The sequence below is a fragment of the Jaculus jaculus genome, chromosome 15 (genome assembly GCF_020740685.1).
Source record: "Jaculus jaculus isolate mJacJac1 chromosome 15, mJacJac1.mat.Y.cur, whole genome shotgun sequence".
Lineage (NCBI taxonomy): Eukaryota > Metazoa > Chordata > Mammalia > Rodentia > Dipodidae > Jaculus > Jaculus jaculus.
The window spans coordinates 36,729,651-36,741,759 of NC_059116.1; the positions used below are offsets into that span (position 1 = coordinate 36,729,651).

The window sequence follows — 12,109 nt, forward strand, 5'->3', positions numbered from 1 at the left end:
AATGGCTCAGTGGTTAGGGCACTTGCCTGCTTAAACCTAACGACCTGAGTTGAATTCCCCAGTACCCACATGAAGCCAAATGCACAAAGTGGTAAATGCATCTGGAGTTCGTTTGCAGCAGCTAGAGGCCCTGGCACCCCCATTTTCTCTCTTCTGTCTGCCTGCAAATAAATAAAATAAAAATATTTTAAAGCATTAGGGCTGGAGAGAGGGCTTAGCGGTTAAGGTGTGAAGCCTAAGGACCCAAGTTCAATTTTCCAGGTCCTGCATGAGCTAGATACACGTAGTGGCACATGTATCGGTGGCTGGAGGTGCTGGCATTCTCTCATCTCCCTTCTGGCTCTAATAAGTAAATAAAATCTTTTAAAAAATTTAAAAATCCAGTAGATTACTAGGGAGGGTGGTGTTGACTCATCACTGGACCTCACATGGGACAGTCTGGCCATTTTAGTGACAAATAGATCTACTAGGTTGGAATTTCCACACATACCCCTTCCCCCGCCAGTAAGGTCTCTCAGTAGACCAGGCTGACCTGGAATTGACTCTATATTCTCAGGGTAGCCTTGAACTCTCGGCAATCCTCCTGCCTCTCCCCCCGACCCCCCCCAGTGCTGGGATTAAAGGCATGCGTGACCACACCCAGCTTAGGTTGGAATTTTTTTTTTTTAATTTTTTTATTAACAACTTCCATGATTATAAAAAATACCCCATGGTGATACCCTCCCTCTCCCCACATACCCCTTTGAAACTCCACACTCCATCTACCCCCACCCCATCTCAATCACTCTCGCTTTTACTTTTGATATCTTGATCTTTTCCTCCTCTTATGATGGTCTTGTGTAGGTAGTGTTAGGTACTATGAGGTCTTGGATATCCAGGCCATTTTATGTCTGGAGGGAGCACGTTGTAAGGAGTCCTACCCTTCCTTTGGCTCTTACATTCTTTCCGCCACCTCCTCCACATTAGACCCTGAGCTTTGGGAGGTATGAACTTCTTTCCAGCACTGTGATACCTTCTGAGTCATCCCAAGGTCACTGCCATCTGAAAAGAGAAGGTTCTCTATCCAAAGTGAGAGCAGCGTTAATATAAGGGTATAAATATTAAGAGAAGTGCTTACTGGGCAGTTTGATAAACATAGTATACACATTTTTCCAGACATCAGCAGATGTTACACCCCTAGGGCTCATGACTACCCCTGTTTTAAGTTTTCAGTATCAGGGATGTGTTTCCCCCATGGAGCGGACCTCCAGTCCAATTGGAGGGCAGTTGGTTTCCACCATGACAGGTGTGCCACTATTGCACTCATTCGCTCATTTGAGCTGGCTGGCCAATTATAAGGCTTGCAGTGTCCACTGTTGAGTGACTTCACTGGTGGTATCTCTCCCATTGAACTGCATGCAGCATGGCTTCTTCCAGCTTTCTGTCAGCTGGTCTACATGGAGGAGGTTATCAGCTCAGTTCCAGCAGGATTTCTCAGTGGCCTTGCAGCCCAAGTATGTGGAGTCTTCAGCAATAGGGTCTTACCATCTATTCCTGGTGGGAAACCAAGGGCCTCGGCAATGGCCTATAATGTTTTGGGGGCTTCAGGGACCTCCCTGGCCAACAACTCACTGGAGGTATCCCATCCCTGGCAATGAAAAATTTCTAACAACAACCTATGGCTCCAAAACCAGAGGATTCCAAATGATTTATTTGTGTCCTCTAAGATTTTGATTAGCCCTCCCTCCACCTTTGCTTTACTCAATCTCTTCCCCTGACCTCACTTTGGGCCTTTTCACCCCTGTTAATCTGTTCTTCTACTTACATATATACAATACCAACCTATTAAGTATCCCCCTCCCTTCCTTTCTCTTCCCTTTATGTCTCCTTTTTAACTTGCTGGCCTCTGCTACTGAGTTCTTTCCTTCTCACACAGAAGCCTAATCATCTGTACCTAGGATCCACATATGAGGGAGAACATGTGGCGCTTGGCTTTCTGGGCCTGGGTTACCTCACTTAGTATAATCCTTTCCAGACCCATCCATTTTCCTGCAAATTTCATAACTTCATTTTTCTTTACCACTGAGTAGCACTCCATTGTATGAATGTGCCATATCTTCATTATCCATTCATCAGTTGAGGGACATCTAGGCTGGTTCCATTTCCCAGGTATTGTGAATTGAGCAGCAATAAACATGGTAGAGCTAGTATTTCTAAGGAAATGAGATGAGTCCTTAGGATATATGCCTAGGAGTGTTATAGCTGGGTCATATGGTAGATCAATCTTTAGCTCTTTCAGGAACCTCCACACTGATTTCCACAATGGCTAGACCAGATTGCATTCCCACCAACAGTGTAGAAGGGTTCCTCTTTTTCCATATCCTCACCAGCATTTATGGTCATTTGTTTTCATGATGGTAGCCAATCTGATAGGAGTGAGATGGAATCTTAACGTAGTTTTAATCTACATTTCCCTGATGACTAGGGATGTAGGACATTTTTTTAGATGCTTATATGCCATCTGTATTTCTTCTTTTGAGAACACTCTATTTAGTTCCATAGTCCATTTTTTAATTGGCTTGTCTGATTTTTTTATTATTTAACTTTTTGAGTTCTTTGTATATCGTAGATATTAATCCTCTTTCAGATGTATAGCTGGCATAGATTTTTTTTTCCCATTCTGTAGGTTGCCTCTTTGCTTTATTCACAGTGTCCTTTGCAGTACAAAATCTTTTTAATTTCATGAGGTCCCAGCAGTCACTCTGTGGCTTTATTGCCTGAGCAATTGGGGTTATATTCAGAAAGTCTTTGCCAAGACCAATATGTTGAAGAGATTGAAATTTTTAAAATTATTTTTATTTATTGCATAGAAAGAGAAAAAAAATGGGTACACCAGGGCCTCTAGCCAGTGTAAATGAACTCCATATATATGTGCCACTTTGTACATCTGGCTTTACATGGGTACTGGGGAATTGAAGCCCAGTTGTTTAGGCTTTGCAGGCAAGTGCCTTAACCTGTTTGAGCAGTCTCTCCAGCCCCATTGGTTGGAATTTTGAATTCCAGTATGTGTAACAAGTTTTGTCTTTGGCAACTGCCCCCTGCCCCCCGTAGCATCTCGCTCTAGCCCAAGCTGACCTGGAATTTGCTATGTGGTCTCAGGGTGGCCTCGAACTAATGGTGGTAGTTCTACCTCTGTCTCCCAAGTGCTGGGATTAAAGGTGTGCACCACCATGCCTGGTTTAACTCCTTTTTCTTTCTTTTTTTTAATTTTTGAATTATTAACATTTTCCATGATTATAAAAAAATATCCCATGGTAATTCCCTCCCTCCCCACCCCCACACTTTCCCCTTTGAAATTCCATTCTCCATCATATTACCTCCCCATTACAATATTGTACTTACATATATACAATATCAACCTATTAAGTATCCTCCTCCCTTCCTTTCTCTTCCCTTTATATCTCCTTTTTAACTTACTGGCCTCTGCTACCAAGTATTTTCCTTCTCACGCAGAAGCCCAATCATCTGTAGCTAGAATCCACATATGAGAGAGAACATGTGGCGCTTGGCTTTCTGGGCCTGGTTAATTCCTTTTTCTTAACCTGTTCCTTCTTGTCATAGGAGGGAAAGAGACTTTGTTCCTGGGACTAAGATGGCCTCAGAGCAGGTGCCAGCCAAGTGAAGCTATTCCCTGAGCTGGCAGGTCTGCACCCTGCCTGTTGGAAGGACAGGGCTAGTGCAGGGCCATCTGCTCTCAGGGAATACTCAGAAGCTGTGACTAAGAGCCAGACTCAGGCTTAGCAGTGTCTAAAGTGAGACGTTTGAAGTCCAGAGACACCAGGGTGCCTTCTGACCCAGTCCCACCATGGTTGTTCAGTGCGTGCTCTCCAGGCTGGGCTTGACTCTGGTACCTGCGGCCATTACAGCTGTTCCAGGCCCTTGGACTCTCTACAGACTGTAGCTTTAGGAGATTCTGTCCCAGTGTGTGGTGCCCTTGTTGGCAGTGCCAATTTCCAGGGGAATTAGATCACTGGGGACCTGTACCATGAACAGTGTTCTCCATAGGAGTTAGCTCTCAGGACCTGCCCCCTCACACACCACCAACAGCCTCTTGTTCTTACAGATCATCCCCCCAAAGGAGTGGAAGCCACGACAGACGTATGATGACATTGATGATGTTGTCATCCCAGCACCAATCCAGCAGGTGGTAACGGGACAGTCAGGGCTCTTCACGCAGTACAACATCCAGAAGAAGGCCATGACTGTGGGAGAGTACCGCCGACTCGCCAACAGCGAGAAGTAGGTTGGGGGGCGGGGTGGGCCCCTCACTTTCCACATGACCACTCCACATCAGGGCATCTCCTCTTCCCCTGTCCCAAGAAGCTCCCACCAGCCCCTGTGGGAAAGGTATCCTGACATACCTCTTGGGTCACTTGGCATGAAAAACACACCCACATGCTCACAGTACCCACATTCCTGACCAGAGCTTTCTCCAGCCCAGGAGGCTTGGTGTGTCCCCCCAGTGCCCTGGTCCCCTCCTTGGTCCAGCTGCTTGGGTTCTGAGAGGGACATGGGGAGGTCACTCTTACCCATGAAACAGTCTCCTCCCCCCCACAAGTAAGAGCCATGTCCTCACTGTGGCCCTTGGGACCAGAGTGGCTGCTGAAGCCTCCAGTCAGTCTCCTCCTGACACTGTCCCAGGTACTGCACCCCACGGCACCAGGACTTCGACGACCTGGAGCGAAAGTACTGGAAGAACCTCACCTTTGTCTCACCTATCTATGGGGCCGACATCAGTGGCTCTCTGTATGATGATGTAAGTACCTGGCCAGGGCCCTGGCTTTGGCCCTGGGTGGCAGCTGTCAGGAGGGTGAATTGGACAGGAGGCTGCTGGACTGTCTGGTGACAATGGAGCTGGCTGAGCATGGCTTCTGTTTCATAAGCCCTGCTATGTGGAGCTTGTGATGCCTCATGGTTGTGTTGGGAGACCCTGTCAACTTCAGCAGGAACACTGGAGTATTGTAGTAGACAGCTTCATGTTGCTGGGATGAACATCAAACCAGACACAGTTATGGGAGGAGGGGGTTTATTTCAAGCTCACAGACCCTGGGGTGGAACCAAACAACCAGCAAAAATCAAAGTCAGCAAGCACAAACTGGTAGCAAGCAGGACCCTTGCCCAGTTCACACTGTTCTCTACACCTTTGGGCTGAGCCCCAGGATCTGTCCTCCAGTGACACCTCCAGCCACCTGTCTGGAGACCCAGGTTTCAAGCTCAGTAAAACACCTAAATCTATATGGGGTACATACATTCAAACTACCACCGGTATGGTGGCGGAAATGTATCCACAGTCCTGAGTGCAGTTTGGACATGCACAGATGGTGGCATCAGCTTGCTACCCAGTGACCCTGGCAGGTCACCATCCATTTTCCAGCCGCAAACCCACTGCCTGGTGTCCATGCTCATGTTTAGGAAGGTAGCAGGCCTGGCAGTCTTGGAGAGGCCAGGGATAGAACTCCTGAGGCACAAGTACACTGTCAGCATGTGACAGCCACACTTAACTGGCTGAGCTGCTGGAAAGTTGTGTGTTTAGTGTGGTGTTCATGTAACGTGTAACGGAGGGGTACATGCCTCACCCATTGAAACATATCATTTGGTTCATTAGTGCATTCACAGTTGGATGGCAAGGCCTGGGGAGAGGACTCAGTAGCACTTGCTTGCAGAGTTGGACAACCATCATAGTTCTAGAAATTCGAAGGTAGCCTGGTCCTTATGAACCATCATCCTGTCCCCTCTCCGGCCCCCGGGCACCTAAGAATCCACTTCCTGTCTCTGGATTTCCTGTTGTGGACATTTCTTGTCAGGTATCATGGAGTTGCACACTGTGGCCTTTTTGTATCAAGTTCTCCCTGTACATTGTCCTCATGGGTCCTGCTTGATGCCCTGTGTCACCTGGCTATGTGACGCTGCAGTGTGGGGATTACCCTGTGCGTGTCCGTCACTGGTTGATGGGCTCCTGTTCTTGCTGTGTGACGCTGCAGTGTGGGGACCGCCCTGTGCATGTCTGTCATCAGTTGGCAGGCATTTGAGCTGTGGCCCTTGTGCTCTCGCCCTGGCATCAGCTCTTTGTGTAGATGAGTTCTTTCTGTTAGGAGTGCACCTGAGTGGACTTGCCCACTCTGTGGGGCTCCGCCTACATGCTGGGATCCTGGGCTGAAATCACTGTTCTGTGGCTACCCCACCCCGAGCATTCCAACACTTGGATTCTCCTCAGTCATGGTCATGTGTGGCTTCATATTGTAGCTTCCATGTCCTGGTCCTGTGGTGCTGAATGTTTTTTCACGCTCATGTCACTGTTTCTGTGTCTTCTGTGCAGAGTGGCTGCTTCGACCTTTGTGGCTGAGCTCTGAGAGCTTCCCACACATTCAGTGTCAACTCCTACTGATGGTGATTTCCACACACTTAACTTTCCTCCTCCTCCTCCTCCTGTGGGTTTCACTTTTGCTCTTTATTTTATTTATTTATTTATTTGACAGAGAAGGGAGGGGGGGAGAGAGACTGGACACGCCAGGGCTTCTAGCCTCTGCAAACGAACTCCAGACACATGCGCCCCCTTGTACATCTGGCTAACGTGGGTCCTGGGGAATAGAACCTGGGTCCCTTGGCTTCACAGGCAAATGCCGTAACCGCCAACCCATCCCACCAGCCCCACTTTTGCTCTTTTTAAAATTTATTTTAGCCGGGCATGGTGGCCGCATGCCTTTAATCCCAGCACTCGGGAGGCAGAGGTAGGAGGGTTGCCGAGAGTTCGAGGCCACCCTGAGAATACATAGTGAATTCCAGGTCAGCCTGAGCTACAGTGAGACCCTACCTTAGAAAAACCAAAAAAAAAAAAAAAAATTATTTTATTAAGCGAATGTGAGATAGAGAGAGAGGCAGATAGAGAGAATAGGCCCACTAGGGCCTCCAACCACTGCAAACAAACTCCAGACACATGGCTACCTTGTTCATCTAGTTTATGTGGGATTGGGATGGCGGCCCTTCATCAGTTAAGTCCTGTAGAGATATCTCACAGTCTGTGGTGTATGGCCTCATTTTTCCAACCCTGTGCTACTGCTTCTAAGTAAAAATGTGGCTCTCATGCTCACTGGAGGCAGGTAGACTTCTGGAAAGTGTGCTCGCTGGGGGCAGATGGCACAGAAAGCAGAGGAAAGCCAAGATCCATCAATAAGACAAAAAGAAAGCAGAAATCCAGAGGCTACAAAGAACTCAACACTAAATTAGATGGCCAGCAGGCCTGCCATGGCTCAGAGAACATTGGGGAAGAGGGAGGAAAGATTGTAAGAGTCACAGAGACATGGTCCCCTACTACCCTACAGGGACTGAGGCCTTTATGCCCCACAGTGGCTACTATGATACTACGGGGAGGTCCCCCAGGATGGTGGGGGCCAGGGTGAGGGATGGAAGAATACAGCCTGTTATATATAAAATAAAATTTAAATAAAAAGCCGAGTGTGGTGGCACACTCCATTAATCCCAGAACTTGGGAGGCAGAGGTGGGAGGATCACTTTTATGGGTCTAAGGCCAGCCTGAGACTGCATAGTGAATTCCAGGTCAGCCTGGGCTTCTAGAGCAAGATACTACCTGAAACCAAAAATAAAGAAATAATTTAAAAAGTGGGTCTGAGCTTAGCACAGCGAGAGACTTCCCACCTTCATCCCTGCACCCTGCTCCTGGCAGCTGGTGCTGATGGCCTGCCAAAGCTGGTAACACTGGTATCCCTGAGCTAAGCTGCCACAGGTCTCCAAGGAGGAGCATGGCTTCAGCTGCATGCTGGCAGAGACTCCTGTCACAGTGGAGGAACTGAGGCCCAGAGTACAGAATGCCAGGCTCAGTCATAGGATGGATTGTTGCTCCATACCTCCTTTGTGGAGCCCATGACCACATGATGACTGTTTTGTGTGGGCAGTGGGGCACAGGCGGCTCTGAGTGGATGGGAACCTGCTGTGAGTGCGCCTGTCCTGTGTTGTTGACCTTGGCTGATTGCTGTCTTCCAAACCTTGGGATGTCCACCCTCATGACCTGTTTGCTGACTGGGGTCTAGGCTTACCTGGCTGAGATGTACCACACGTCCTGCCATATCCAAGGACTTGTGTTGCTGGGTCAGGCTGGTGCAGAGTGGCTCCTGGCACCTCAGCTCCCAGCATGTGGCACAGTCTCCCAGGGCCTGGCAGTCTGTCATTGCATACTCATAAGCTCCTGGGACAACATAGGATTTGCTCACGTGGAGGGTGGGCACAGCACTCGTGTTGGCCTGCATCTGCCTCGATACTGGTCTCAGCTGTGGAATGTTCTGGACTGGCAGGCACTGAATCTGCCTTCCTCCCTCCCCCCCCCCCCATTTGAAGATGGCTTTTCTCTATCTGACTTAGGGTCATGGTGTAGTTACAGCCATGTTGCAGACCTTGCACTCAGGCCCCCCCACCCCATGCAGAACAGGTCTGTGGTATAGCAGGCCTGTTGGTGCCAGGCTGGCAGTTAGTTCTGTGTATGTGTATTGGGGGGCAGGACGTGCACAGCCCTGGTGGGCCTCTCCCCTAGGTGGGCTCTGCAGAAGACCAGCTCAAGCCTTGGTGTGCTTTCTCCTTGGGTGCAAGGGGTCAGGGGCCAGGTGGCAAGATATACACAGATGTCTTGGTAGGGCATTGAGCTGACTGTGTACTTGCTCCCCACAGGATGTGGCACAGTGGAATATTGGCAACCTGAGGACCATCCTGGACATGGTGGAGCGTGAGTGCGGCACCATCATTGAGGGCGTCAACACGCCCTACCTCTACTTCGGCATGTGGAAGACCACATTTGCCTGGCACACGGAAGACATGGACCTGTACAGCATCAACTACCTGCACTTCGGGGAGCCCAAGTCCTGGTGAGTGGCTGTGCACCTGCTCAGTCCTGGAGCTTGTTGCCAGGGGAAGGGGCCATGCTCCCCAGCATGGAGCTCTCACTCTGCTCCCGCAGTATGTGCCGGTGGGCCCGACCTTTCCTTGGCTGTGTCCTGGGTCTTCACGTTCCTGAGTGTTCAACATGGGCCACGTGGCCTGCAGGGCATGTTCATGGTTCACTGACCGGGTAGTATGCTGTCCTGAAGTCCATGCCACACACCAGAGGGACTGGGTTCCTGCTTCTCAGGAGACAGAGGACCCAAGGACTAGCTGGAACACTTAGTCTGTCCTCCTGCTGGCTGAGCTGAGGGCAGGAGTTGGGCCGGATGCTGAAAGGTCCGTGTACCTGAGGCTGAGAAGGGCCGGGATGAGGAGCCATCTTTTCTCCTCCCTTTGCTGTGTGGGCAGCAGGCTGTGCCCTGGACCCTGCAGACTCCTCAGGACTGTCCCTTCAGGGGAGGCGATGGGAGTCCAGGCCCTGTGTGCACCCACCAAACCCACCCTTGGCACTCAGTTGTAGTTAGAGCAAGCATGGCTCAGACAGATGGAGGCCTGTGGCTGAGCTGGTTCCTGCAGATATCCTGTGGCTGTTAAAGCAAGTTACCCCAAAGCAGTCTGCTGGGATCCAGTCCTGCAGGGCAGGTGGGTCCTCCTGGCAGCTCCCTGGCTGCTCACCTCAGGTTTGAGAGGCCTTGAGTCCCTTGACTTGCTGCCCCTTCCTTTGTCTGCAGAGCTGGCAGCACTGTGTCTCTGTGGCTCGCTCTTTGCCTGCCACTTGACCCTCCTGCTGGGGTTCAGGATGATCCAGAGGGTTCTGCCTGTAGGCTCCCTTCTGTCTGGGAGGTGACTTATCCACGGGTCCCCAGAGGAGTGCGTGGGCTGTGCTCATTGAGCTCTGACACTTCAGAGGATCCTGCCGGGGTCCTGCTCTCTGGGGCATCTTCTGCCTGGACTTGTTCAGCTCCCGTCCCTGAAGCTCAGATCCAAACAGAAGTGTTCCTTTCTGGACAAACTTGGAGTGGTGGGTGATTCGGTTCCAGTATTTGGCCCGTGCCTGCTGCTGTCTGTGAGTGAACAGGTGTGTTCACATACATGCGTTCGTATGTGCTAGGACACGGGACCAACTGGCTGTGTGACCTGCTCCTAGTGGCCACTAGGTGGCACTCCCACACTTCTGCAGGAATGCACGTGGATAGTTTTGGCTCTTCAGGCTCTGGGACTCCCGGAATGTTAGGCAGGCAGAGCTGAGCAGAGGAGCTGGGGTCAGCAGAGGGGCCACTGTATACCTTTAGAGAGACCCTCGTGCTGCTAGGGCGTCAGGGTGGCTGTTGAGCAGGGTGCTGGCCCCAGAGTTGCTGGCTGGTGTGTGACGCCACAGTGTTCCTGGCTTTGGCTCAGCACATGGCTGTGAGACCCGCGCTGTCCCTGCACTGGTGGAATCCTGCAGAGGTTCTCCTTCTGCCCCTTTCTGGGGACGTGGGTCTGTGTGGTTGTGAAAGGTACTGTGACTAGAGCTTCCATGCTCTTTTGCACCCCAGCTTTGGAGAGGTCAGATGGGGATGTTGTGACGTGTGAGGCAGCTGCATCTGTGCCTGACTTGTCTTTTAGCCACCGAGCCCAGCAGTGTCTATAAGGCAGGCTGCCCCTGGAGGTGACATCAAGGGTGGCATGAGGACACAGCCACTGTCCCAATCTCAGGCAGCTGTCCTCTCCTGCTGAGCTGTGCTCTCAGGAACACTCGCTTTTAGGCCTGGCTCACATCTGTTTCTCTTCTGAGGCTGCTGGCTGGCCCTCCCTTGCTTGTCCTGGGGTTTTCATGCAGGGTCCTCTCCTCTGCAGAGTCTCTTCTCCGAGTGACAACTATCATTGCTGCGCCCAGCACTGTGATTGAAGAGTGGAGTGAGTAGGGTGACAGTGAGGGGAGCAGTTGTCCTCATCCTCCCCCGCCTGTGCACAGCCATGACAGGAGGCCTTATTCACCCACCCGCTTTCTCATGTCAAGGTGGCCTCTGTCCCGAGTGTGCAGCCTGAGCGCTTGTCATGGCTCCTTCAGAAGGCCATGTGCGGGAAGGTGACTTGCTTGCCATCCTTCCCCTTGACATCTGGAATCTGTTCTGCACCCACCATGCTCGGTCACCAACCTGTGTGTACTGGCTTTACATGTGTGTTGGATTTGACGTTTGTTTGTTTGTTAGTTTTTCAAGGTAGTGTCTCGCTGTAGCCTGGGCTGACCTGGAATTCACTATGTAGTCTCAGGGTGTCCTTGAACTCACAGTGATCCTCCTGCCTCTTGTCTCCTGAGTGCTGGGATTAAAGGCGTGCGCCACCACGCCTGGCATGTGTGTGTTGGAGAAACAAAGGCTCCCACAGGCTTCCCCTTGGGATGGTCCAAAAAGCAAGAGCTCTGTGTAGGGTGAGGGGGCCAAGAGCCCAGCTGGGAGCTTCCTTCCAGGGGGTGTCACAGCCTCTCACTGCAGGACCTGGCACACTGGGCTAGGCTTGACTGGGGTGTGGACTGTGCTATCCCTGGCCTGCTTTCCTGCAGACCCTCCTGATCCAGCCCTTGCCCAAGCTCTGGTCACAGGTGCTCTGCTCCCTCCTTCATGCCATAAGCCCTGACCTTTTGCCTGTCAAGACTGGGCAGTACATCTCAAACCATAAGCCAGTTTGGGCATCAGAGAATGAACTGGTGAGGCTGTAGCAATGCCTGAGCCTCAAATTGGGGCATCGAGCACCATCACAGCGAGAGGAGCCCTGTGTTGTTAATGGACAATTTTCTGGGAATCTGGAGCTCACAGCAGGGCTCAGTTCTAAGCCACAGCTACCCGCCCATTAGTCTGATGAGCTGCAGCCTCCAGCAGCCGCAGCGGCCCATCACTCCTCACAGCTGTGTCCCCACCATCCTGTGACCCAGGACTGGGTTACTGTGGCCCAGAAACTCCTTGCATTTTGGTTCTCAACTAGGCCTCCTGCTGACTGAGTCAGGGTCATGTTGGTTGGTGTTTCTTGGGATTGCAGAGGTCCTGCTGGACTCAGGTTGGGTGTCCTTTGCCCCTTCTGGACCCAGGTTTTCCTCTAATGTCCCCTGTGTCCCTGTCCTTGACTCACAGGGTCTGCCTGGTACTTGTCTTGTCATCACATTGGGCAGTGGGTTTTGGGGAGGAAGATGCAGCTGTCCAGCATC

General features: G+C 51.1%; 1 protein-coding gene across 2 annotated transcripts in view; it reads left to right on the forward strand.

The window, feature by feature from the left end:
* Positions 1-12,109, forward strand: part of Kdm4b (lysine demethylase 4B) — a 105,841-nt gene that overhangs the window by 37,085 nt on the left and 56,647 nt on the right. For both annotated transcript variants that reach the window (XM_004654976.2, XM_045134823.1), the window contains exons 4-6: positions 4,103-4,278; positions 4,681-4,795; positions 8,716-8,909. In XM_004654976.2, the coding sequence (XP_004655033.1) occupies positions 4,103-4,278; positions 4,681-4,795; positions 8,716-8,909 (485 nt within the window). The remainder of the gene's footprint in view (positions 1-4,102; positions 4,279-4,680; positions 4,796-8,715; positions 8,910-12,109) is intronic.